General features: G+C 69.5%; 5 protein-coding genes across 5 annotated transcripts; 1 reads left to right on the plus strand and 4 right to left on the minus strand.

The window, feature by feature from the left end:
* Positions 1–419: 419 nt before the first annotated feature.
* Positions 420–6667, minus strand: OSBPL7 (oxysterol binding protein like 7). Its single transcript, XM_067311870.1, has 22 exons — positions 6500–6667; positions 6161–6283; positions 5944–5997; positions 5702–5815; positions 5471–5596; positions 5252–5372; positions 5063–5166; positions 4888–4980; positions 4646–4775; positions 4422–4546; positions 4078–4185; positions 3865–3996; positions 3182–3253; positions 2803–3102; positions 2352–2489; positions 2184–2247; positions 2026–2104; positions 1802–1946; positions 1257–1401; positions 1033–1159; positions 795–917; positions 420–690 (listed from the first exon to the last, which is right to left on the minus strand). The coding sequence occupies exons 1-22, from the start codon at positions 6590–6592 to the stop codon at positions 582–584; spliced, it is 2625 nt and encodes an 874-aa protein (XP_067167971.1). The 5' UTR covers positions 6593–6667; the 3' UTR covers positions 420–581.
* A 3091-nt stretch (positions 6668–9758) lies between these two features.
* Positions 9759–12408, minus strand: MRPL10 (mitochondrial ribosomal protein L10). Its single transcript, XM_067311971.1, has 5 exons — positions 12331–12408; positions 11848–12017; positions 11215–11379; positions 10947–11091; positions 9759–10595 (listed from the first exon to the last, which is right to left on the minus strand). The coding sequence occupies exons 1-5, from the start codon at positions 12365–12367 to the stop codon at positions 10324–10326; spliced, it is 789 nt and encodes a 262-aa protein (XP_067168072.1). The 5' UTR covers positions 12368–12408; the 3' UTR covers positions 9759–10323.
* Positions 12409–12832: 424 nt separating this feature from the next.
* On the plus strand, positions 12833–16631 carry LRRC46 (leucine rich repeat containing 46). Its single transcript, XM_013940135.2, has 8 exons — positions 12833–12979; positions 13107–13203; positions 13306–13414; positions 14108–14154; positions 14579–14688; positions 15506–15575; positions 15879–16057; positions 16173–16631. Exons 1-8 carry the CDS (start codon positions 12949–12951, stop codon positions 16562–16564), a joined length of 1035 nt encoding a protein of 344 aa, XP_013795589.2. The 5' UTR covers positions 12833–12948; the 3' UTR covers positions 16565–16631.
* Positions 16607–19698, minus strand: SCRN2 (secernin 2). The gene is made up of 9 exons (XM_067312133.1): positions 19666–19698; positions 19158–19323; positions 18859–19040; positions 18575–18774; positions 18132–18347; positions 17828–17993; positions 17478–17655; positions 17144–17313; positions 16607–17051 (listed from the first exon to the last, which is right to left on the minus strand). The coding sequence occupies exons 2-8, from the start codon at positions 19320–19322 to the stop codon at positions 17155–17157; spliced, it is 1266 nt and encodes a 421-aa protein (XP_067168234.1). The 5' UTR covers position 19323; positions 19666–19698; the 3' UTR covers positions 16607–17051; positions 17144–17154.
* Positions 19699–24512: 4814 nt separating this feature from the next.
* Positions 24513–25605, minus strand: SP6 (Sp6 transcription factor). Its single transcript, XM_067312151.1, has one exon. The coding sequence runs from the start codon at positions 25603–25605 to the stop codon at positions 24529–24531; it is 1077 nt and encodes a 358-aa protein (XP_067168252.1). The 3' UTR covers positions 24513–24528.
* Between the last annotated feature and the right edge of the window lie 356 nt (positions 25606–25961).

Raw genomic sequence — 25961 nt, forward strand, 5'->3', positions numbered from 1 at the left:
CTCTTTGCTCGCCTCCCCGGGGCAAGCAGGGAGGGAAACTGAGGCACGGGGGGGGGGGGGCTACTTGGGCTAAGGGACCCTGAGCAGCCCAACTTGCAGCCCCCCCCCCCAACCCTTGCAGGGCAGAGGGAGCCCAGGCGTCCGGGCACCGGCGGGGAAGGAAGCTCTCGGCACACCCGAGCTCTTTGCACCCTTTATTAGCGCGAGGCCCCGTGCGCACAACCCGGGGGGGGGGGGGGCTGGGGACGGAGGGGGCTGCCCGCCCGCGGGCACCCCGGGGGGGGGCACTGCCAGCCCCTGCCCCAAGGCCCCCAGCCCACCCCCAAGGCTCTGCCCCGGGCAACGTGCTGTGCTTCACCCCCCCACCCCCAAATTCACCCCCCCACAGTTTTGCTTAAATACAGGCAAAGGGGGGGGGGCCCTGATGTTCCCCCCCCCCCAGCTGCCTGGCCAGCAGACAGCGGAGGGGGGGGGGAGCGGCGATGCCGGCGTGGGGGACCAGCCCACGCCCCGGGGGGGGGGGGGGGGGGTCGAGGGTGCCACTGCTGCAGCGAGCTGGGCGGCCTCAGCGCCGCCACCCGCTACCAGAGCACGGCGCTGTCCAGGTGGGCGAAGCCGGGGTCCAGGCGCAGCTTCCAGTACGTGTTGTTGGTGACCCACGACTCCTTGCCGCTGGCGTCCGTGAGCCGCCTAGGCCGGGGGTGGGTGGGGGGGACACAGGGTCAGGGCTGGGGTGCCCAGGAGGCGGCCCCGGCCCCCGCGCGGGGTGTCCCCCCCCCCACCCCGTGCCGAACCTGAAGAAGCGGGCCTGGTGCGCGATGTTGTTCTCCTCCATGACTCGGCGCCGGTCCCGCTGCAGCTGCTCGATCTGGCGCTTCTGCGTCTCGGCCGCCGGCACGTTGCCCTCCTCCAGGTACCTGGGCGGCAGAGCACCCCTGTGACGAGCTGGGCGGCCTCAGCTCTACGCCCAGCCAGGGCCGTGCTGCAGCCGGGGGGGGCCCCGGGGGGGGGGGGGTGGCGGGCGCTGCTCACCGCTGGTCCGGGCGCAGGCGGGTGTCGGTGGAGGGCAGGACCCGCTTGAGCTCGGGCGTGAGCTCGTTCAGCTCCAGGGCGAACTGGGTGAAGCCGTAGTTCCTCTCGTGGTCGCGGGGCATGGGGTCTGCGGCGGGGTTTGGGGGGGGGGGGGGACAGCCCTGAGCGTCCCAGCCCTTCCCGGACCCCCAGGTTCCCCCCCCCCCGAAGCCCCCGCTCCTTACTGGCTCTCCAGACGCACTGGCCGCCAGGGGCCGGGCCGCGGAAGAGCCCCTCGTGCCACTTGCCGGCGAGGCGCTCCACCACCTTCCCGCTGCGGCTCAGCACGGCGCCCTGCACCTCGTTCACGCTGGAGCCCCAGTACCGGGCCTGCGGGAGCGGGCGGGGGGCTGCCGGCAGGGGGCGGGGCCTGCCGGCAGGGGGCGGGGCCAGGAAGGAGGGGGTGTGGCCTGGAAGGAGGGGAGGGGCCGCTGGGAAGAGGCGGGGCCACCAGGATGGGGAAGAGGCAGTCGGAAGGATGGGCAGAGTCCTGGGTGGGTGAAGGGGGCGGGGCCAGATGGGGGCGGGGCCAAGGCGAGTGGGTGGGGCTATGGTATATGAGGGGGTAAAGGGGAGGGGCACTGAGGGCAGAGCTATGGTGGTGGGCGGAGCTTAGGGAACGAAAGGATGCACCTGGGGGCGGGGCATAATCAGTGTGAGGCGGAGCCTGTGCCAGGCAGAGGGGCGTGGCCAGTGTGGTGGGCGTGGCCAGGGGGCGGGAGCCGCCTACCTTGCAGAAGGTGATCTTGCAGTGGTAGGAGGCGTCGCGGGTGTTGCGGATGAGCACCTCGCCGTAGTGCTCGATCCAGCGCGGGCCGCTGAGGATGTTGTGGATGCAGGTGGTCACCTTGTTCCACTCGAAGTGGTCGCCGGACCTGGGCGGCAGCCGGGGCACCGTGGGCACGGGGACGGCCGTGGGGACACGGGGACGGGGGCATGGGGACGGCCGCTCACCTGGGCAGCCGGACGTTCACCGTGCCCATGGGGACGATCTCCAGGGATTTGCCCCAGAACTTGTTCTTCCACTTCATGTCTGGAGGACGGGAGGAGGTGAGACCGCCACGGCCCCTGCCCGCGTCCCCGCTCCGCGTCCCCCGCCCAGCGTCGCTCACCTTGCCAGAAGATGAAGTTGTCAGACTCGGCGTGGCAGGCAGAGATGGGCGGGTGGTGGCACACCTGGAGAGGGACAAGGCAGTGCCAGGGTCCCATGGCCACCACGGTCCCAGGGCCACCACGGTCGTGCGGCCGCCCCATCCCCATCCCCGTCCCCGTCCCCGCACCTGCTCGCTGATGAAGCGGAAGCCGCGGTCGGGCCGCACGCACTCGTAGGTCTCGCCCAGCACCGGGTTGAAGGGTTTGCTGCCCGCCCGGTAGTAGGTGGAGGCGTAGGCGGACACGGCGAAGGCCGCCACGTAGACCTGGCCGTGGGGAGACCCCCGTCACCCCATGTGGGGCGAAACCCCTCGCTCCTCCCACTGAGGGGTGTGGCATGCAATGACCCCTCCCTTTGGGGGTGTGGCATCCCTTGCTCCTCCCATTGGGGGTGTGGCATCCCTGGCTCCACCCATTGGGTGCAGAGCATTCATTGACTCCTTCTGCTGGGGGTGGGTCCCCCCTTGGCCCCTCCCACAGGGGGTGTGGCATCCTAGACCCCACCCATTGAAGGGGTGTGGCACCCCAGGCCCCTCCCCCCGGGGCGGGGCACCCCAGGCCTCTCCCCCGGGGCCCTACCAGGCGCTGGCAGGGGTCGGGGCAGCGGCTGGCGCGGTCGAGCAGCGCGCTGTACTCGAGCTCCTCGCAGAGGCGCTGCAGCGTGTTGAGGGGCTCGTTGAGCTGCACCGGCATCGACACCTTGGACAGGTCCTTGCCGATGTTGTTGCGCAGGATGTTCCAGAGGCTGACGTCGCCCGCGTGCACGTGGGGCGCCGGCAGGCAGCTCCGGCGCGGGGCCCCCGGCCCCAGCAGCTGCAGGGGCGGCAGCTCCGGCTCCCCTGCTCCTGCCGGACACGAGGCAGCGGGTCGGGGCCCCGGCTCCGGGACGCCCCAACCGCCATGCGCCGCTCCCAGCCCCCCCCCCCCCCTTCCCGGTACCTCTCTGGAAGCAGGAGGCTCCCGCAGCCTCGGCCGCCTCCTCGGAGATGCTGTTGGTGGCCTCGCTGACGCACGACTCGTCATCCGAGGCCTGGGGGACGGCGGCACAGGGGGGCCCGTTGGCAACAGCGGGGCGGGAGACGGCATGGGGGGGGCGAGGAGGGGGCGCGGGGCCGTGCTGGGGGGCAGGCTGGGGGTTAGCCCCCACGGGGGCCTGCAGGAGGGTCTGCTACCAAGCAAGGGTCACCTTGCAAGGGAGGGCAAGCAGGGGCCCAGGCGTCCGGGCCGGGGCGCCCAGCGCGGGTAGGACGGAGGAGCAGGGGTCTATACGGAGCAGGGGGCCGGGGGGGGGGACGGACAGCGGAGGGAGCAGGGATGGCGAGAGAGGGCAGGGGCAGCACCCACGGCCCCCACCCGCTGGGCTCAGAGACACGGGAGCCCCCGAGCCCCCTGCAGCAGGGGGCTGTGGGAGTCCGGGGGGGACACAGGGTCCGGGGGGGACATGGGGACCGGCGGGGACGGTGGCTCCCAGGCCGGCTAACAGAGAGGGGGACGGGAAGAGAGAGAGAACGGAGAGATGAACCGATAGAAACAGCAGCAGCCCCAGCAAGGGGGGGGGGAGTGGGCACCATGGGGAGGGGCTCTGTGCAGCACCGCCCCCTGGATTTAGCCCCACCCCCTGGCTTTAGCCCCACCCCCCACCTCGTTCTCGGAGGAGCTGGCGGAGAGGAAGACCTCGCAGGCGTCGAAGAACTCGGTGTGCGAGTCGGCCAGCGAGACGATGCTGCGGTTGGAGAGCTGCTGCTCGCGGCCCTTGGCCGGCAGCGCGTCCGGCTGCGGGGACACGGACCCGCATCATCCCTGGGGACCGTGGACCTGTGTCCCCCCCTCGCCCCCGCCCCGGCCCCCCCTGACCTCGTCGGGGTGCAGCGAGGCGAAGGAGTCCAGGGTGGTATCGGAGGAGACGGAGAGGGAGTGGAAGCGGCGCAGGCCATCCCGGGGCTCCAGGCTCGGCAGAGCAGCCTGCGGAGACAGGGAGAGGCTGGGATAAATTGGGGGGCAGAGATCCCCTCCGCCCCCAGCATGTCCCCCCAGCTGGGGGGGACCCAGGAGAAAACCCACTGCCGGCTGCTCAACCCAGCTGTTAGCTCAGCATCAGGCTGAGACCGTGCCAACTCATTTCACCCACCGGCAACTCAAAAGCACCACCCCCCGGCTCTAGGAAACCTGAGCCCCAGCTCTGCGCCCCAGCGCCTCACCCCGGCGTTCCTGGCGCCGCCCGGGCACGGAGCGGCACGCTGGAGGTCCAGCGCCCGCCGCATCTCCTCCAGGCGGGCCCTCTCGGCCGTGAGCGCGGCCACCACGCTGCTGAGCGAGCCGTGCACTGCGGGGAGAGGCGGGCGGGCGGTCGGGCTTGGCCGGCGCGGCACCCCGGCCCCGGCGGGCGCCCCCGGCTCGGCTCGGCCCGGCCTGCACATCCCACCTTTCTGGGCCAGGATCCAGAAGCTCCTCTGCAGCTGGCTGTACTCGGGCGGGAGGCTGAAGGGCAGCTGGCTCTGACACGGCTCCAGGTAGCGCGAGAGGTTGGGCACCGAGCCGTGCAGGCGGCCCACCTGGGAGGGGACCCCGGGGGGGTGAGCGCGGCCCCCAGGGGCTCCCCCGCCCCGGCCCACGGGGGCTGGCTAAAGCCACGGGTCCCCTTCCCGCACGGAGCGCCCGCCTCACCCTGCCGATGGTGTCATCCTTGGCGAAGCTCTGGGTGCACCAGATCCTGGTGGTCCGCTTCCCCTTCTTGGGCCTCTCCGTGGCGGCCGAAGGCTGCGAGGAAGAAGAGGGGGTTGGAGCCATCCATCCCACGCCGGGAAGAGGGCTGGGCTGCCGGCTGCGTGGCCGCGCTCACCTGGCTGTTGGAGATGAGGGGGGCCGAGGGGATGCGGTGCAGGGACTCCAGGCTCTGCAACATGTCGTTCAGCTCCTGCAGCTTCGCCTGGCACTCGGACAGCTCTGGGAGCGGAGACGGAGCAGGGGAGCGTCAGGGAGCAGGGAGAGGGTGTCCCCGGACCCGCGCGCCCCGGCCCGCCCCGCTCACCTGCCGAGCAGCGCTCCAGCCCCTCGCTGTCCTTCAGCCACGCGTTCACCTTGTCCCGGGAGCTGGCGAGGGTGGAGAGGGCAGGGGCGCTGCCGGAGGGCAGGATCCGGGTCCAGGAGCCCTGGAGGAGAGGGGCTGCTGTTGCGGCTGCTGTCGGAAACGCCGCTCACGGACGCTGTGTCCCACCCGGGGGGACGGGGACCTCGAGCTGACACTGACCTGCGCGGCGGTGGGGGTTCGCCCCGCGGGACCCCCCCTGGGGCCGGCGAGGGGGTCGGGCCTCTCGCCCTGGTGATGGGAGCAGAGGCTGCTCACCCAGCTGCTGAAGAGCTCCGGCGACTTGATCTGCGGCAAAGAGGGAAAATTGGGGGAGGAATGATCCAGCTGCCCCATCCGACTGCCGGCCCCAGTCCCAGCTCCAGGCTCCGAGCCGGCATCCCGAGCAGGTACCTTGAGGTGGTAGATGTTCTCCTCCGTGTCCAGGTCTACCCGCTGCGCCTTCTTGTTGACGGACATGACGGACTGACGGACGTCGATGGAGCCGTGCAGTTTGCCCTTGAGGACCTGGGGGAGCCCGGAGAGCCCGTCTGACAGGGCAGGGGGACGGGAAGGACATCCTCATGGCGGAGATGGGGTCCCCCTGCCCTGAGCCCCACGGGGAGGCTGGACGGGCGCCCCGGTCCCATACTCACGTCCTGGCGCGTCGTGGCGTACTTCAGGATGCCCTTTTCCAGCACAAAGTACCTCTGGGGGCAGAGAGGGCAGATCATTAGAGGGAGACCGAAATTGGTCCCCACGTCCCATCTAAGCACCCAAATGGCCCAGGGCACGGTGCCCACGGACAACTTGTGCCGGGAGCTTTGGCTGGTTGCCCCATGCCTGTCCCCGGATGCCCACCAGCCCTGTTACCTTGTGCCAGCCCTTCAGAGGCCATTTCCTCTTCTTGAGCAGGTATCCCTCGTGCCGCTCCGGCTCCTGGCCGGGGCTGCCCCGGGCACGCGGGTCATCCACCAGCTCCCAGCTCTCCGAGCCCTGCTGGAAGGGGTGTCAGCACGGGGTGGCCCTTGGCCCTGGAGGCAGCGCGCTACCGGAGGGGTCCTCCACCCTTACTAAGGTGGGGTGAAGCCCCCTGGGGCCCCACGGCACCCCACGCCAGCTTGGATGCAGGGGACAACGTGGGCAATGCCCAGAGACCCTCCCAGAGCACCGGGATCCTGCCATGCCCCCCCCAGCCCGGAGCCCCCCGACCTGCTGCACGCTGCTGTGCTTGGAAGACACGGTGCTGTTGGAGCGCGACGGGGCCCTTTTCGGAGAAGCCGGGTCCTTCTCGTGGCTGCCCATGGCCGGCGAGAGAAGGGGATCGGGGGGTCTGCAGGGCCAGGACGCGGGCGCTCGCCTGGCGCGTTGGAGCTGGGCTGTCACGGCCCGGGCGGCAGGACCCGCTGCGAGGAGGGGACGTCACGTCAGCAGGCAGCTGGGCCCCCTGCAGCGAGCTCGCCTGTTTGCACAAAGCGCTTTTTCCTGCTCTGACCAGAAATCTGGGCACCAGCGTCTGAGCGGTGCCTCACCTGGCCCCGTGCCTCAGTTTCCCCTGCTGGAAAGGTTGAGGGATCCTCCTGCCTCCCCAGGGCACATGCACGTGGCTCCGACACCAGGAGCCAGAAGTTTCTCCCTGAGGTGGAGACTTGGACCCACCCAGCGTTATCTCGCCTTTGCTATCTGGCCCTTGCCCGCCTGGCGGTGCTGGAGACGCGGGTTCAGAGTTCAGCCTCCGCCACGCCGCGGCTCCGCTCCCGCCATCCCATGGACTGGGTGCCATGGGGCAGCCCCACGGCGGGCACAGCCCTGGCCCTGCCACCCGGCCAGTGCAGCACGGCTGGGGTCCATACGCCTGGCTCAGTCCCGGTCCGTCCCGTCACCCTGGTCGGGGAGCAAAGACGTGCCCACGCGCAAGGGGGCACCCGGCGTCCGGTGCCATGCAGGGGTCCCGACTAGCCCTGCGTGGGGGAGTTTGCACAGGACTTTTACCCCAGCCACGGTGGAGGTCGCATCCCCCAGCAAAACCTTGCTGGGCTGGGGTGAAATCACCGTGTGTCCTGCCCCAAAACCCAGGCCCAGCAATGCTCCTGTCTCCCACACAGGCTCCTCCAGCCATGGCATGACCCACGGCCGGTCAGAGAGCCGGGCAGGATTCCCTCTCCCCGTCACGCTCATCCCTTCCGCCTGGTACCTCCGTACCTGGCAGCTCTGCACACCCACTCAGCTGTCACAGCCCCGCTGCTAAATATACCCCAGCTGTGAAGAGCTGCTTCCTTTTATTTCTTCCCCTGTCTTGGCGTGGAGGGGTCTGCTTGAAGTGCAGCGATGGGATGCACAAGCGCTCCGTGCCTAGCTGCTCCCCCCCAGTGCGGCTGCCTCCGGGAGAGGGCATTTCCTTATGGCCCGTTTGCTCCTCCCATTAACCGAAGGGGGAAACTGAGGCACGGGGAAGCTTTTCCCCTGCTCCTGAGCCCCTCTTCAGCATTGCCTCTCGGGGCTGCACGGAGAAACCAGGTGTCCTGGCCACTTGGCCTCTGTTGTAGCTACCAGTCCAAGCATAACCTTGCCGGGTCGGCGGCCAAGCCACAGAACAAATAAAAATGACACCACACATCTCTTCCTGGAGATGGGAATAATTACAGCCCGAGGGCTCTGCTCTCCGAGGTGGGGAGACCCTGCTGGAACCAGACCGGATTTCTCCCCGCACCCTTATAGAGAAGAACCAGGGGGGTCTCCCATCCCAGCCCGGATCCCCCCTGAACCTGCTTAGCTTGGCAGGGAGCGCGGAGCCCCACCGCAGCCCTGGGGGGTGCCGGGGGCAGAGGGGCAGGGCTGACCCCCTGCAAGGGGGCTTTTGGGGCCGGTGCCTGGGGTTGGGGGGGGGGGGATCCGCCGGCTGAGCCGCCCCCTGTCCCCACGCAGCCCCCCATCACGGGGGCGCAGCCTCCACCTGCCCCGGGCAGGGCACGGCGCCGCGCTCCCACCACCGCGCACCCCGCATGGGGCAAATCCAGCCCGGCGCCCCCCCAGGCACCGCCACCACCCCCCCTCCGCGCCCCCGCATGGGGCGAAGCGCAGCCCGGCCGCCCCGTCTGCCCCATGCCGGCGTCCATCCCCCCCCCTCCGCCGGGGCAGGGGGCAGGCGGGGCCGGATCCGGCTGCCGCGGGCGGCGGGAGAGGAGAAGCCCTTGCAAAGGGGCGCGGGGCTGGAGGACCCCCCCGTGCCCGGTGCCCGGTGCCCGGCCCTCACCTGTGCGGGCGGCGGGCGGCGCGCCGGGACCGGTCGCATCCTGCCCGGCGGCTGCAGGAACCGGAACACGGAAGGAGGCGGAGGCGCCGGGCCGGAGCCGCTCGGCTCTGCCCCCTGCACCGTGGAGGACCGGAGCCGGCAGCGCCCGGTGCCGCGGGGACACCGGGACCCCCCGCGCCGGCGAGGGGCTCCCGGCCGCGGCCCCGCCGCGCACCCGGCGCCGCCGGTACCTGGGACAGCTCCAGCCCGCGGCGGAGCCCCCGGCGGCGGGACGGGACCCTCCGCCGGGGCCTCGGGGCTTTGCTCTGCACGGAGGGGGGGGGGGGATCCGCAAACCACCCCCGGGTGAAGCCCTCCGGGCGCCCCCACGGCACTGAACAAGCTTGTGCCCACCTGCCCCAGGGGAGAAACGCTGCACCGGCGCTTGCTGCTCCAGGGAGGCTCCGCGCAGGCCGCCGGGCACCGTGTGGCAGCTCCCGGCCCCCGGGGGAGGCTCATTCCCCGCCAGGCGTTTGCACACAGCAGCCCTGAGCAACGGGGGTTTGGCCCAGGGACCAGCCCCAGGGAACGTGGCCCAGGCCGTCCCTTAAAACATCCTTCCTCTCTTCTGCTTTGCCTTTCTGCACCGGAGATTTTGGGCACCAGAAACAGCCGCTTGGCCCCAGAGCTCTGTTATGCCAAGCCTGCACCAGTCCCCTCCTCCAGGTGGTCCAGCCCCGAGGAAAAGGCCTGCTGGAAAAGCAAACTTCTGAAATAGCCCTCTGCTTGGAGCCCGGCGCACAGCGTCAGGGCCCAAGACCTCCCTTGGGTCTGGGCAAGCTCCTTCACCCCCCGCAACGCTTCTGAGAGCGGAGCTCGCTGGCAAGCCCAGGCCTGGTAGCCCACGGGGGATGGATGTGAGCTACCATCACACAGGGATCGCAGGGCGCACGCTGCAGGCTCCAGCGGTCACTGATGCTCAGAGCTCTGCTTTAGGCCTCTGGGATTTCTCCCTCCCGCCCCGGATCCCAGCACTGAGGGCAGTGGTAGGACACCACCCATGTGGAAGTTGTCCTGACTCAGCAGCTCTGTCCCTCCACCACAGGTGAGCTAGAAACCCCTGCAGCAGGACCCCCCCCCCCCCAGCCTCTCCCAGAGATGGCAACACAGGGCAGGAAGAGCCCCCCTCCCCTCCCAGCCCTCCAGCGTTAAGGTAAGTCCAGCCTTCAGGACCGCTTGTTAACACCAAAATGGTTCACTTTAATGGAAGAGAGACAGCTCCCACAGAGACACAGCTCCATCAGCACCGACCCTCTCTCCCGGCTCCCGGGGAGCGTCACGGCACACCTCCTCCTTGATGCCGGGGCACAGCGGCTCCCCAGCTCCGGGCTGGGACCGCTCGGAGCATTTCTGTGCATACAGGCTGGATGTCTTTCACACCAGTAGCAGCCACAGGCTCTTTCCATGCTCTGCCTACTCCAGCCAATTCCTGGGACTCTCCAATACAAGCGCCGCGCTCCCTCCCTCCCTCCAACCGTGTCCCCACACCAGAGCGCAGCACCCAAAACACACCAGGTCACTCCCTCGCACCAGCAGTGCGGGTAGCGGGAAGCAGAGGGAAGGGCTGCGCAAATGGGGCTCCCCAGACAGGCTGGTGGCATCACAGTGCCACACTATCGTCCTCGGTCCCACTCTTGGATGTGACACAGGACCAGACCTCCAATTCCCAACCGCCCAGCTGCAGCCCGGTGAAGGAGCAGACTCCTGGCCCCCATGTGTGCAGGACCCGACTGGGGAGCCAGCGTCAGTGGGCTTCAGAGCTCTGGGAAGGCTCCGGCTTTGCTGGGCTCCCTCCCGGGCTCCCAGGCGTCGCCTCAGCCCCAGCCTGCAGCTGTCTGATGTACTCATCCAGCAGGGCCGCGAGGCGCACGGAGCCACGCTGAAGCAGGGAGCACGTCTGGGAGGGCAGGAGGGCCAGGGCACCCACTGTCTGCCCTTGGGAAGCCTCCAGGGAAGGCAGTTTGGCAAAGTCCTCCACCCCTTTCTTGCTCAGGATGGTGTCGTCGATGCAGGCGCCTGGAAAAGAGGAGCAGACTCCGCTGAGGATGAGCGACTGCCTAAGAGGCACCAAAGCTGGAGGCATTTTGCCTTCCGCAGGTGCATCAAGAAAGGCTTGTTAGTGTCAAAGCTCCAGGCACTTAAATCTCACTAGACACTTGCCACAGCGGGACCAGGGGAACAGATACCAACCCACGAGCCAGACACCCGATCCTCCACTGCCTTCTGCCACAAGTCAGCTGCAGCCCCCCGATTCATCCCCCCGCCCCCATTTCAGTCCAAACCTTCGCAGCAGGGACCGTCTCCCACTGCCCCCAACCAGCGCACCAGCGGCGCGACCTCGGCGCTGCTGACGGAGGTGGCTCTCACCCAGGAGGTTGATCTGCGGCACACCCTTCAAGACCCGCAGCATCTCTTTCGCCTTGGCTTCTGGGCTCACTAGCACGATATTGCGTCCCACAAAGAGAGGGAGGAGATTCTTGTACTTGGATTGGGACAGCACAGGTCTGACGATCTGAGGGGAGAAAGCTCTCAGAAGGCGGAGGGGAAGCAAACAGGCTCATTTTCACTCTGCAGGCATCACGCAGGGTCACACTGCAGCACAACGTGCCCAGCCGCACTGCAGCCCTGCCCGTACCTCGTTCAGGAAGAACTTGACCTCGATGTTGTGCTTCCGGAGGTAGTGTCTCGTGAGCAGCACGTCTTCGTTGGACATGGGGTTGTACTGACACACCACAATCATCCTGTTGTCCCGGAACGCCTCCACTACCTGCCGCCGTAACAGCCTGACGTAGCCGTCATCCTGAAGGGAGCAAGCAGCAAGGCCAGGGTTTGACTGCCAGGATCACGAGTGAGAGTGCCTGGTCTCTCCAGCCTGATCAGCTACAGGGGCAGAGAAGAGCCAAAGGCCTCCCCCCACTCCAACCCTGCAGTCGGATCCTCTGCTCCGGTGACAGGGGATACCGCCATGGAAGCGACTCACCTGATCTGCTCCTGGTTGCAAGCCCTGGGGCCTCTCATAGCCACCCACAACATGACAGAGAAGGGCCGTAAGTACCCAGGAAAGCTCTTGTGCAGGTTGTCAGCCAGGTTAATTACCTTAGCAGGGCTGTGCCAGCCAAGGTATGTACAGCCCCCAGTCAGGGGCTGCGAACCCAGCATCAGCGACCCCCAGAGCCCAGCCAACACAGGGCCTGCGAAGCTACTAGACCTCCATGAACAGACAGGCCTACAGCTGCACAACCACAACAGCCCCACGTGAGAGAATTACCTCCTCGACCACTTCCTTCTTGGTGGGCAGGCACCGCTCCGGGATGCGCGGCTTCGGGGCCAGGTACTCAGTGATGGCCATCAGCTTCTGGCGCTGGAAGTGCATGGCCTTCCAGTGGCGAGTAACCGCCTTGGAGCCGTGGCGGACGAGCTGCAGGGCGGGCAGCCAGCCTGCGGAGAGAAGACACAGGGGCGGGGGTCAGGGCCGGCATCCCGGCCTCAGGCCCCCCGGTGGGGACCGGAGAAGAGTCGGGAGAGGCGGGGACTGGCTGAGGGGAGGCCGGGCCCGGGGCGGGGGCAGCGGCCCAAGGAGAAGTTGGGATGGAACCGGGGGAGCGGAGCCAGGCCCAGACTCCCCTCCTCGCCCCCGAGTCTGGACCTGGACCACTACCGGCGGCTACGGGACTGCCCGAGCGCCGCGGAGCGGACAGGCCCGGGGGAGCTCCCGGACGGCGGCACCCGCCCCGGAGAAGGCGCCCCTCACCCCGCCGCCACAGCCCGCCGCCGCTCAGCGCCGCCATCTTCGCCGCGGAAGCGGACGCAAAGCATTGTGGGGAGGCGGAAGACCCGCCCCGGGGTGCGCATGCGCGGAGGAGGGGGAGCCGAGGGGCCCGGCGGCGGCTTGGCCCCGCCCCCGCGCCCTGGCTGTCGCCGGCAGGGGGCGCGCGGCCCCGCTCCGCCCCGCCCCTTCCGGTGCTGCCGGTCTCCTAGCAACGGGCACGCCTGCGGCCTTGTCCCCCGGCCCCGGCCCTGACCCCCGCCCCCCCCAGCCCGGGGGTCCCGGTGCCCCCCAGCCCCGGGGGTCCCTTCTCCGGTGTCCCCCAGCCCGGGGACCCAGCCCCAATCCCCCCCAGCCCGGGGGTCCTAGCCTGATCCCCCCTTCTGCCCGGGAGTCCCGTCCTCCCCCCAGTCCACCCCCCTGTACCCCCCCAGCGGGGGTCCCAGCCCCAATCCACCCCCCAGCCTGGAGGTCGCAGCCCCCCAGCTCTGCCCTCCTGTTCCCGTCCCGGTTGCCCCAGCGCCCCTGCCCCTGGCGTCGGGCAGGGGGGCCACCCCCAAGGACCCAAGGAGGGGGGACAGGGATCCAGCTCCTCCCCCCCCCATGGCTGGGCTGGGGGAGACCCTGCTGGGGGGTGAGTGAGCCATTGCGGGGCCTGGGGAGTCATGGGGCTCGGGGCTGTGGTGGGACCGTTGGGTTTGGACCCTGCTGGGCCCGGCCCCGGCTCTCCGGGCTCAACAGGGACTCTGGGTTTCTTGCAGGCCTGGAGCAGACACCTCTGGGGGTGACCCTCACCGACACCCTCGTCGCCAGCAGGAACCTGCCCCGGCCGGCGGAGACCCAGAGCCCCGAGAGCCGGTGAGGACCTGCCCAGGGATGCGGGACTGGCTGTGGCCGCACAGGCGGCAGGGGGAGGCTTCCAGGCGCTAAGAGCTCTCCCAGGAGTGACTCTCTGCCTAGATCTAAGGAGCTGATGGCCCTCTCGACTGTCCGCTTGGATCGGGAGAACATCTGTGCTATCGGGAGGCTCCAGAGCCTGCAGGAGGTTCACAGCCTCTACCTGCAGCAGGTAAGGCACTACAGCAGGCTCGGGGTGGCAGGGAGAAGTGCTGGTCCTGCAGGTAAACACTGCCTGAGTGAGAGTACAAAGAAATCTCCCAGATCTGCTCCAGTGTTTTTGCCTCCCCACATGGCCAGATGCTTTGCAGAGGGGCTGGCAGCACCGTTCCCTTTCCCAGGGCCTGAGGACACTTTGCTCTGGGTGAACACAGAAGAGGGAGAGAGCTGGGAGTGAGGAAAAGCGCATTTAACTCTAATCCCTGTGTTTTGAGGCAGTTACTGTGTCATCATTACCAATTCCATCAGCAAAATTACCCAGGCTGAAAACACCAGCTCCCTTCCTATGATGGTGCCGCTGATGTAATTCGAGTCTGGCTTCAGCCCCCAGCCGAGCTGGGCCAGCGGTTCCTCCCCACCCTGGCTGGACACTGCTGCCCTCAGGGTCTGTCTCTACCAAACCAGAGGACAGCAGTTCTGAAAACAAAGGGGGGATATTTGGTGGTTTTTAAACCCACACGGGGAGCTTTAGGGTCTTTCTGTACTCTGTTGGGCTCCCCAAGCAGTAGCAAGCCCTGCACCCTCTCTGCAGAGCTCCCTTGGTGGTGGTGGGGGTGTCGTGTTGCCCACGTGTGCTTGGAGTGACCTGGGGCTGTTCTTGAAGTCTGTCTTTTCGCGCACTAGAGAATTGTGTTGTTCTTTTCAGAACAGAATCGAGAAGATTGAAAACCTGAGCTGCTTTCCCCACCTGCGGTACGTGCGGCTCCTGCTCCTGCCCCTGCAGAGGCTTCCCATGGCTCTCCCTGGCCCTGGCTCATGGTCGGAGGCGAGCGGGGCTCCCTCCTTCCTTTGCTGGAGCTGGGCGTTCGAGTTACATGACGTCTTCCCAGCAGTTTGTTTTTAAGACCTTGCCATCCGCTTTTGGCCCTGCACACACGACTTCTCCCTCTAACACTATTTCCTCCCCGGCCACATGGGCTCAAAGACAGACCGATCCCATCTCATCCCATCTGGAAACAACAGGCCCTTGCGGGTGTGAGAGGAGGTCCTTGGCGATCAGCCCCTGCAAGCACGGTGCCGCGCTGCGCCGGACCCTGGGGGCTGCGGCGCTCCCTGCCTGCGTTGCTTGCTCATTCACTGACGCAGCCTCCGCCTCTCCCCTCTCTGTGCTCTGCAGGTTCCTCTCTCTGGCTGGAAACCGCATCCGCAAAGTGGAAAACCTGCGGCCCCTGCAACACCTGCACTTCCTGGATCTGTCCCAGAACCAGATAGAGAGGCTGGACGCAGGTAGGGAGGCAGGAACAGATGCAGACGTGGCCTGGGTCTGCCCAAGAGAGGTTACCCTGGTGTCAGAGGCCCTGGCAGAGCCTTGGTCCATGACTGGGGTCTGCCAGGGCCTCTGGTACTTTGGTAACAGACGCTCCAGCAGAGCCGTCCTCTGTCCAGGGAGGTATGTGAGCGTCCTGCCAGAGGAGCCCTGTTTGAGCAATTGCTTTCGCTAGCAAACTCCAGGTATCTGCTTCCACCTTGTGTCCTGCTTCGGCAGAACATTTAAGTGCCTCATATCAGCCCCAGGCATTTCAGCCTGGGTGCTGCAGAGGGGTTTGCTCGCAGCAAAGCTGCTCCAGCCCTGACAACCCCGTGTTCGTCTCAGGAGCCACATCCTGCCCTTGCAAGGCAGAGAGGAGACAGATGGGTTCACGCTGCCTCAGCCTTTCAGCCAGCTTCTCCCATGGGTGATTTTTGCCGGGGGGGGAAGGGACAGAGGGATAATATCCCACTCTCCTCTTCTGTAGTGTTGCTAATGCAGCATCAAGCCCTCTGCTTGAAGAAGGAGATGAGGAAGGAAACAGTGAGGGCCTGGGAAAATCCTCTGTTCTCACCGTCAGACTGTGGAATACACGTTCCCTCCCTGCCTGCCTCAGTTTCCCCAGCTGTGAAACGAGAGGCTCCTTCCCACGGCAGGGCTATTGCCTCAGGAATGCGTGTGAAGAGCTCCAGGAGAGAGCAGAGCGCAGGGGTTTGCTGCACTTGCAGCTTAATGGAGCAGGTGGGGCTTAGGCCCTTTCTCAGCACCTTTCTTCCTTCCCTTTGATCTGTGCAGACGAGCTGCCCCGGAGCCTCCGTCTCCTCGACTTAACAGGAAACGAATGCACCCACCAAGACGGATACAGGTGGGTCGCAGGCACCTCCGGTGGCGAGCAGAGGGGGAGAGCAAGCCCCCAAGGCATGCAGGCAGCTCAGCAAGGTTACACCCATCGCCTCTCCACAGTATCAAATGCAGTCTGAGTCCCTCACCCAAACCCCCAAAATCTCAGCCCAGACCTCTGCTCTCAGGGCGTGTGGGGTGCTGCCCTGTGCCCGGAGAGAGCTGCACGGAGCGGTGCCGCAGGGACACGGTGTCGCCCCACCTGCTCTGAGACCCGAGGCGATGCCGGGGGGCAGGGGAACATTCGCCGTTTGTTCGGTGCCTGCAGAGAGCTGGTGCTGGGAGCCCTGCCCCGACTCCTGCAGCTGGACGCCCAGCCTGTCCCTGGCTGCCCAGGCCCTGCCCCAGACGAGGAGGAGGAGGAGGAGGAAGGAAGTTCTTCCAGCAGTGAGGACGAAGAGGACGAGTCCCTCTGTGAGCCGAGCGGCCCTTTCACTGCAGGCAAAGGTGCCCAGACTGAAACAGGACATGTTTGACACTTGGGCTCGCGTGGCCATGCCAGGCTCCCCTGCTCGAGAGGGACTCGCTGTAACTCTTCTCTCTCTCCCTCCATCCCTGGCAGATTTCTTCATGGATCTGCACCGGGAGCTGGCCAGGCGCTCGCAAAGGAGGCAGAGGGAGGCACTGGACAAACACGAAACCCGTCTGGAGGAGCTGGAGGAGCGTCGGGGCCTGCTGCTGCCTCCCCCACCGCTTGGCTCAGCGGACGCAGAGACCTGCCTAGCCCCGAGCCCAGGAGCGGAAGGAGCGGCTTTTACCACAGCCCCAGGCCCCGGGCGGCCCCAGCCCTGTCCCCAAGCGAAGCCGGGGACGCAGCAGTCACCAGTGCCGGGAGCTGGCAGCCAGCACGCCTGCCCGCAGCCAGAGCGAGTTCCCAGCGGGAGCCAGGGCCGGATCAAGGCCCTGCAAGGGGAGACTCGTGCCACAGCCCAGCCCAGGGAAGCGAAGAAATAGGCAACACCCCAAATCCCCCACCAGCACAGCACCGCATGCAGGTGGAATTAAAGCCCCTTTATTCCTACATCAGTCTGTCTGTCTGTCTGTCTGCCACGGATTCGTACCCAGCCTCTGCAGCCAGCCTGCAGCCAGCAGCTGGGGCCCTCTACAGCCGGGCTGGGAAGGGGAGGACAGCATGGGACAGCCCTGGGAAAAGACAGGCCAGGCAGGGAGAGGCCACCACATGCTCCTCCACGTGGCGGGTCCCTCTCCTTCCCCCTGCACCTGCGTTCGAGGGTCACAGCCACCCCTGAAAGTGCTGATTCCTACGGGACAAGTAACGGGGCTGGGACTCCATGTCCCTGGGCAGGGCTGGGAGATGCCGGCTGAGCCGTTTCCGTGCCGTTCAGTGGCCAGCATGGGGCAGCAGATGTGCAGCGGGAGGCGAGGAACGGGGACATGGCAGAGGGAGGAACATTTTCTCGTCTCCATACAACATTCCCAGCTGAAAGACAGAAGGAATAAGGAAGGACGGGAGTGATTCCCCAGAGGCTGAGCCGGGGCCCAGCTTCGGCCCTTTCTCCCCTCCCGACCCACCTGTACGGAGTTTATTTGTAAAACTTCATCTCTGCGTCCACGCAGTCGAAGAAGAGCTCGGCGAGCTCCTCGGGGCTCGGAGCCACGGTCCCCGCCAGCAGCGCGTTCACCGCCTCCAGGCCCTGCCTCTCCAGGTCCCGCAGCGTTTGCTGGAGCTTCTCGCCCTGCTCCTGGCAGGATCAGCGAGAGAGAAGAACTGAGACCTGGCGTCTTCAGGACATTCAGCTGCCTCCCAAATCAGAGGGAGAGCGTGAGGGCCAGAGCCCCGAATGGCCACCTGTGGGGCGGCGGCGGCTGGGAAAGGGCTCGGCGGGGGGAGCGGGGTCTCCGGTACCGGGTCTCTCTCCATCAGCTCCAGCGCCGCCTGATGCCGGCGGTAGAGCTCGTGCCGCCGATCGACTCTGCTCTGGAACCGCGGGATCTTCTTGGCGGGGTCATCGGCAAAGCTGGGAGATCTCACCTGGGGCGCGGGCTTGAGGCCGGCCGCGAAGACGAAGGGTTTGAACACGGATCTGCGGAGAGGAGCAGAGACCATCGGGGCCCCAGCACCTACCAGCGCGAGGACGGATCCTGCTCCCCCAACGATGCTCAACCCAGGACATGGCTCTGCCTCATCCCCACCTCCCCGTCGTGCCGGGAGCGGCACTGTGTCCCGCGGGATGGGCATGTCCCCGGCGTCCTCACCTGGAGGGGTCGGGGGTGGCCGTGAAGAAGTGGACGCAGGGCAAGGCAGGGTCCTGGGGCAGCACGGACACCATGCTGCCCGCCGTGCGGAAGCCCTCCGAGTCCACGCAGATCCCGCTGGCCTTGTCCCGGAGGATGGCCATGAAGGTCTCCGCCGTGACACGGCCTGGCGGGCAAGGCGGAGAGCCACTGTCACCGCCGGGCCGGGTTCCCGGGAGCTCGGCCCCAACCTCGGCAGCGCCAATCTCCTCCCGCACGAAGCGTCGCGGGAGCAGGGAGACCCCGGGGCCGTCCCCGTGCCCACCTGCGTGTTGCCGCAGCAGCTCCTGGCCGGCGCGGTAGCGGGCCTTGGCGGCCTCCATGCGGACGGGTTGCTGCGCCAGGGAGAAGACCTCGGCGAAGCTGAACTCCCCGGCCCCGCTCCACCAGCCCTGGCTCCGGGCGCGCTGCCGCAGCCCCGCGTGCTCAGCCGTGATGTCCGTGCCGATGCTGAGCTGGTTGGAGATGTTGCGGCTCCCCTCTGGAACGGACAGAGCGCATCGAGCTCGGGGAAATCCCTGCCGGAGGGATCGGCTGGCGGATGGGCGACGTGAGCCAGGCTGAGACCCGGCACGCTCGACGCGCAGCCCCGCCAAGCAGCATCGTGACGGAGCCAGGCGTGGCGCCGGGAGGAGAGTGGCGCCGCGCGCTCCCGAGCCCGTCCGGCTCCGCGGGACTTTTCCCCCAGTACGACCAGCGCCCGCTCACCTCCGACGCGCTGGGCTGCCCAGTAGGGGCCGGCCGTCTCCAGCACCCAGGCCTCGGCGCGGTCGGCCAGCAGGAAGGTGTTGTGGTAGGCGAACGGCGCCGGCTCCTCCTTGCAGCTGCCGCCCTGGCCGTGCCGCTCCAGCAGAGCCGCGATCACCTCCACGGCCTCGCGCGCCGAGCTGCCCCGCTCCAGAGCCAGCCTGGCACGGAGATACGGCACCCGGTTGGCCGCGGGGCGTCGCGCGGGCTGCCGCGCCGTCCCCGCCGCCCTCACCTCACCTCACCTCACCAGGTCCATGCCCAGCAGCGCCTCTTCCTCGCCAACAGGCTCGCGGGTCCACACGCCTTCGTTGCCCACGCAGACGCCGTGCTCGTTGGCGCCCATCTCGGCGCCCCACAGCCAGGCCGGGCGGCTCAGCACCACGGCGTGCGTCCGCTCCGCCTGCTCGATCTCTATGTACGTGCACTGGGGAGGGGGCGGACGCGGGGCTGAGACCTGGCGCACTCGGCGCACCGTCCCCAGGGAACAACCCGGACCGGGACGAGCTGCGTCCGCGTCTCCGTGCCCGGCGTGTCGCCTCACCTGGACTTTCTCCCCGGGGCCGTGGAGGGCGGCGGGGACGTACACGACCTCCTGCACCTCGTCCCGCGGCCGGTCGGCGTTCTTGCCGAAGACCACGGCCGGCGCCGCGGTGGCCGGCGGCAGGGCCACGAAGCAGTCGCAGGACGAGGGCGCGGGCGCCGCCATCCTAAAGCGGGTGGGAAAGGAGGGGGGGGTCCCGCTCGGGAACCCCTCGTCCCCGTGTCCCGACCCCCGAAGGGCGCCTGGAGCCCCAGGAGCTCGGCCGCGATGGGGGAAAGTCCGTGTGTCCGTCCGCCCCCCCCCGCCCGGGGCAGCTGGGTCGGGTCGGGCTGCGATTTGGGCAGAGGGGACGGCGGGGACCCGGAGGGGGGGGGGGCGGACACGTCCCCCTCCCTGCCCCGGAGCCCGGCAGCCCCGCAGAGACCGGGGACGGGGCCCCCCCGCACGGACCGGGGACAGAACCAACCCCCCCGCCAGCCCCGTCCAGCCCGGCCCCGGCCCCGCGCACCTGCCCCCTGCGCCGCCGCCGCCGCCCGGTCCCGCCCCGTCCGCCCCGTCCGGCCCCGTCCGGCCCGGCGGTGGCGGCGCCCCGTGGCTGGAGGCCGCACGGCGGCGGCACCGGCACCGGCCTCGGGGCGAGTGGGGCCCGTGGGGCGGGGAGGGGATCGGCACCGAGCAGGGAAGGGCACCGGGACCCCCGTGAGGCAGCGATGGGGACCGGGACCCCCACCGGGGGCCGACACCAAGCACGGACAGGGACCGGGACCGGGACTGGGACTGGGACCCCCCCCCCCAGATACCCCCCTCCAGGCAGGGAGGGGGACCGGGGACCCCCATGGGGCACAGACGGGGACACGGGTACCTCCGAACCAGGCAGGGCACCCGGGTACCCCCAACGGGGCGAGGGTGGGGGTCCTGCTCCGGCCATGGATGGGGGTCCCGGATACCCCCAGCCGGGCAGGGACGGGGTCCTGGGTACCCCGGGGGGCAGGGATGGGGGTCCCGGAGGTCGCCTAGCACGGACCCGGGGGGGCAGCACGGGGGGCAGGAGGTTCAGCCCCGAGGAGCCGTGGGGGGATCCCATGGGGCAGAGCCTCCCCCCCGAGGGCTGCCGCAGCCCCATAACCCCCCCGTGGCAGCCCCCCTGCCCTGCCCCAGGACCCACAGGCCTCGTGGGGGGGCACAGGGCACCCACGGGCCCCGTGCACGGTGCTGCACGTCCCTGGATGAGGGGGGGACAGAGGGGAGGGCCGGGCCGGGTGAGTGGGCAGGAGGGAGCAGAGCTGCAACGTTTGCAGTGCAAACACCTCTCCCTCCTCCCTCGCTCGGGTTTGGAAATATTCGGCCGGGGCGGGGGGCCGTTCCCCACAGCCGTTGTGCAACGGCGCCCGCCGCTGCCCCCGGGGCCGCGCGGCTCACGGGCAGGCCCGCGGCGGCTGGCGCGGGATGCCACGACCCGGCGCCAGGCGCGCTCCACCCCGCAGCCCCCGCGTTTCGGAGTGCCACGCTGGGGGCCTGCCGGGACCCCGGCTCGGTGGAGCAGCGCCGGGGCGAAACCTGGGCTCGGCCGGGGAGTCACCAGGTCCCGCATGTGTTTTCCAGGCAGGCCCTGGTGGTTGCAACCATCCCCGGGTCAGGGAGCCAAGTGAGTCACTGCGCGGCTGGCGAAAACGTTTGGGGGGGTGGGAGAGGAGGAACCCGACTTTCCCTGGTCATCGGCGCGCCCGGCCCGCCCTAGGGTGCTGCCAGGCCCCCGGCTCGTGTTCCCGAGTCTGCTGGTGTCGGTGAGACACGCGGCCGCCTCAGTTTCCCTGCGGCCCGGACACTCCCTGCTGCGGGCCGGGCGCCAGCGCCTGGGCAGGACGGTGGCACGCACGTACAGCACCGTGCACCCATGGAGCCCCGGCTGCTTTTCCAGGGTCGCCCGCGGCGCCCACCCCACCCCTCCCAGCACCCTGCCACGTGGGGAGCCCCCAGGCTGTGCTGCGGGGCTGGGCGGGGGGGGTCGAGGTGCCAGGACACCTGGGCCCTTTGGCAGCCTGCAGAGAGGGCGCAGCGCTGGCTCCGCGGCCTCTCCCCGGCGCCCCGGCAGAGACGGAGACGGAGAGCCGGGGCGTGGAAAACACACGGCGTTTATTACAGTACAAAACACGAGAACCCCCCACAAACCCATAGCCCCGATGCTCTTCACAGCAGAAAACGCTCCTACAACCGCCCCCTCGCCGGGGCGCCCGCGAGCCACCGCGGCCGGGGCCGGGGCCGGGGCCGGGGCCGGGGCCGGGGCGCCCCGACGGGGAGGGGGGCGGCGGGCGGCGGGGCTGCAGCATCCCGCGGCCGCCGGGCTCCCGGCGACACCCCGGCCGCGGCGGGGCCCCCCCGGAGCCGGGACACCCCGGGGGGGGGGCCGCGGCCGCAGCGGTGCCGCCCCCGCCGGGGCTGGGCTCGGCGCCCGCGGCCCCGGCCCCGCGGCCCCGGCCCGGCTGGGCTGGTTTCTCCCTGCCCCGGGGAGGCGGCTCGGGGGTGGGAGACGCGGTGCAGAGGCAGTTCGGGGCAGCGGGCTGGGATCCCCGTGCCGCAGCAGGCTGGACTGGTTTCGGCGGGTGGGAGCCGGCCTCGGTCCTTCCCCGCCCGGTTTTACAGCCTGCGTTGCCCCATCGGCGGGAGGCAGGGCCCCGGGGAGGTGTGGGGCGCAGCACGCAGCACCCCCCCGCCGGCTCTCATCCAGCCTGGAGGGGGGGGAGCTGAGCCCTGCTGAGCCCCAGCATCGCCGCCGGGACCCCCCCGGATCCGCGTTCACCGTCCCGGCCGCTGTCCCCGGTGCAGCAACCCCCCTGCTAAAACCTGCCCCTGGCCGCGGCCCGACGTGGCGTCCCCCCACCAGGGCGAGACAGCCGGTCCCAGCCCCCTGTGAGGGACCCGCCACGCCGGAGCAGCTCCCGTAGCCCCCATCCCATGGCCAGCACCGGGCTCCCGACCCGGGTTTGTGGCGTAAATCGTCTTGGGACAAGCTGGGCGCAAAGCTGGGCTGCACCGTACCCTCGAGCTGGGGACGCGGGGCTCGGGGGGGTTGGAAACACTGCAGGCACGGGGATGAAGTCTCACTGGGGTGCGCAAAGTAGGGAATTTTGTGCTGGAAAAGGTAAATGCCGGAGTCGGGGACTTCCTTCGAGAGCTGCGGGCAGCCCAGGTCACCCGAATCCCCCGGGAAGGGTCGTCTGCAGCCGTGTCGGGGCCGGGGACGCGGCTCTGCGGTCCCCCCCGCGAGACTTCTCCCTGCGCCTGGTTTCCCTACAGCTCAGCCCCACGGCTATTGGCCCCACGCGGGATGGGGATGGCGCCCTGTGACGGGTCCTGCCCCCCCACCAAAGAGGCCCACGGATACAGCTTCAGCCCAAAACATCCACCCTGCCCGAGTGGCAAAGCCTGGCTTCACCTCAATAAAATAATAATAATAATAATTAATAATTAATAATAATAATAATACTAAAACAGTCAAAAACAAAGGTTTTGGGGCGCCCCCCTGGGCATGGACCCCCCTCGACACCGCCTCCACCCTTCCCCCCTGTAGCCCAGTCGGTCGATTCGACCTGGGCAGCCTGCGCAGACCTGGACGCGCCCCCCCCTGAAGCCCCCAGGATTGGGGCCACGCTGGGAAATCATCTCCCACCCTGGGAAATCAGCTCCCCCCAAATCTCCCCCCTCCCCAGATTCCCAACTGGTGTCAACTGGGGCAGGCAGTGGGGCAGCGCTGAGCGTGGAGCAGCTGCCCCGTGCGAGCCGGGGAGCGGGACGTGCCCCCCCCCCCCAACTGCCGCCAGCTCTAACCCTGCCCCAAGTCCCAGGTTCATCGTCTCCTTCTTTTTCCAAGGGGTTCTGCCAAAATTGGAGGGGATAAAACCCAAAAGGTCCAAAGAAGGAGCATTTTGTGGACCGTCGGCCACGGGAGAAGGGCAGAAGTGGGGGTCCCCTGGGGCAGGGGACGATGATGGCCAAGGGGTCCCCAGGGGAGGAAAGAGATGGGGACCGGGGTCCCCTGGAGAGACGGGGTCCCCGGGGAGGGCTGGCTATGGGGTCCGCGGGGACGCTGGCGGCAGTGGCGGCGGGAGGCCGTGCCAGGCCAGCCGGAGGAATGCGGCCGCGCTGGCTCTCCCGGGGCCGCGGGCTGCCGCCGCCGCCGCCGCCGCGCGCCGCGCGCTTCCCGCCCGGGGGCCGGAGCGGGCGGTGGGTGTGGGAAAGCAGCAGGTGTGCGTCTTGGGCAACCTCGCCGAGAGGCGCGCGGGGGCCCGCCCGGCCCCGCAGCCCCCACGCGCCCCGCCGCCGCCCCCCCCTACCCCCGCGGGACCCCGCCGCAGAGCATCCCCCTCCCCGGCTCGCGGCCGAGCAGGCGGCACTTTTCTGGCCTATATTTGGGCCAGAAACGGGAGGGAGGATCACGCCGCCGAGCCCAGCAAAAGCGGGACCCCGGGGGGGGCTGAACGCGGGGCCCCCATGGGGCAAGGAGCTGCCCGTCAGCCCCACCGGTGCCGCGGTCCCCCCAGCACCCGAAACCTCGCGGGTGGCCAAAGAGCCGCGCTGGGACGCGGGGCCGAGCCCGGCCGTAACCCCCCGGGGATGCTCGCGGAGGGGGCCGGGGCACCGGGCCCGGGGCGGCTGCGCCCCACGGGGGCTGTGGGGCAGCAGCGCCCTTTTCCCCGGCGAGGGCTCACGGGGTTTCTCTTTCTTTCTCCCTCGCCTTCCTCCCCTTTCGGGCCGGACGTGCCCGGGCAGCGCCTGCACCTTCGGAGGCGATTGATGTTGCTCCCAAACCGCCCCGCCGCCTGCCAGCAGCCTCCCGAAAAAAAAGATTTGGGAAGCCGGGGGAGGATGGGGGGAACCCGCGCGGGAGAGCGAGAGAGGGAGGGTGACAAGTGAAACCGCCCCAGGGCAGCGCCGGCTCCGGCGCTCCCAGCCCGGCCGCCGCGGGCGCCCTACGGCACCGGGGCGTTTCGCTGGGGCGCGGGGAGCGGCTGGGGGCGGGGGGGGGGGGGGGGGCTACGTGACCAGCCCGGTCCCTGCTGGGTCACCAACTGGGCCCAAACTGGTGAGTGCGGATGGGGAGGGGGGTCTGCACGGGGGCCCCCCCGCCGCCCCCCATCCCCGTCGCCCTCCCGTCCTTCCACCCCCGAGGTGCCGGCTGTTCCCGTGTCCCGGCCGCGGCACGTCCCCCTCGGCCCCTTTGGAGACCAGCCCCAAAGAAGGGTCCCGGCTGCATCCCCCTCCCGGTGCCTCGCACGGTGACCTCCCCACCTCCGGCATCACCAGCCTCCGGCTCCGGCGGCGGCGCGGCAGCGAGGGGCGTCCCGGCAGGTGCTGGTGCCGGGCCGCGGGGTGCTCAGTTTGTGGGGGCGGCGTTGGCCCCCTCGGGCTCCCTCCGGCCTCCCTTGCCGGCCGCCGGGTCCCCCGCGCCCTTGGCCTCGGGCTCGGCGCCGTCCTTGGCGCCGTCGTGCGTCTTCATGTGCTTGCTGAGGTGGTCGCCGCGCATGAAGACGCGGCCGCACGCCGGGCAGCTGAACTTCTTGGTGCCCGTGTGGGTCTGGAGGTGTCTCTGCAGCTCGTCGGAGCGCGTGAAGCGCTTGCCGCAGAAGAGCCAGTTGCAGACGAAGGGCCGGTCGCCGCTGTGCCAGCGCAGGTGGGCCTTCAGGTGGGACGTCTTGGCGTACGCCTTGCCGCAGCCGGGGATGTGGCAGTTGTGCAGGTGCTTCCGCTTGGCGCCCTCGGCGCAGGGACCCCCCCTCTCCGCCTCCTGGCAGTTGGGGCAGCGGCACGCCGCCTGCCCGGCGCCCCGCGGCACGGCGCGCCGCGCGCCCTTGGGCCGCCCGCCGCCCTCCGCCTCGGGCCCCCGCGCCTCGCCGGCTCCCTCCAGCGCCTTGGCCCCGTCGGGCGCCAGCAGGTGCTGGGCGGGCGGCAGCAGATGGGCCGGGGGGCCGCAGAGCTGCGGGTCGCCCGCGCCGTAGCCCGCCAGCGCCGGCGGCAGCGCCGGGTGCCCGGGAACCTGCAGCCCCCCTTGCCCGTGGGGCAGCTCCATCCAGCCGGCGCCGGCGTGCAGGTCCCACCAGGCGACGCCGCCGTCCTCGCCGGCGGGGCCGGGGGCCGGGGGCCGAAACCAGGGCTCGTAGGGGTGCGCCATGTCCGGGGACGCCTGCAGCAGCTTGGCGTAGGGGCCGGGGGCGGCGGGGCCGTCGGCGGGCGGCTCTAGGCGCGCGGCGCCATGCGGCTCGTAGGCACCGGGGGCCGGGAAGCCGGCTTCGGGCCCCGCCAGCGGCAGCTCCGGGGAGGCGAAGTCGGCGCCCGGCGCGGCGCTGCCGGGCGGCTGGAAGGGCTGCAGCGGCTGCAGGTCCAGGTGGCTGGGGGAGGCGCGGGGCGCGTCCGAGGGCTGGTTCCCGAGAGAGCCGCAGACGGCCGTGAGCATTGCCGAACGGCGGCGCGGGGCGGTGGCTCACGCGGACCTGCAGGGCTGAGGAGGGACGGGCAGGGAGGGAAGCAGGGAGGGAAGGAGAGGAAGAGCCATGAGACGAGCGGGGTGCACGCGTCCCGGGGCGGGGGGGGGAGCTGGGTCCGATTCCCGTCCTGACCCAAAGACTCGCGCAAGGCCGAGCTCCCTGCACCACGCACGGGGAAACCGAGGCACCGTGAGCGCCGGCGCGGCTCCCCCATCATCGCCCCCACCGCCCAGGGTGTGCGGGATGCCCCCGTCCCCACCGCGGCGCCAGGTCGGCCGGGCAGGGGGGAACACGGACCCGTAGGGACCGGTCCCTGCGGATGCCA

Source organism: Apteryx mantelli, chromosome 28 (genome assembly GCF_036417845.1).
Source record: "Apteryx mantelli isolate bAptMan1 chromosome 28, bAptMan1.hap1, whole genome shotgun sequence".
Lineage (NCBI taxonomy): Eukaryota > Metazoa > Chordata > Aves > Apterygiformes > Apterygidae > Apteryx > Apteryx mantelli.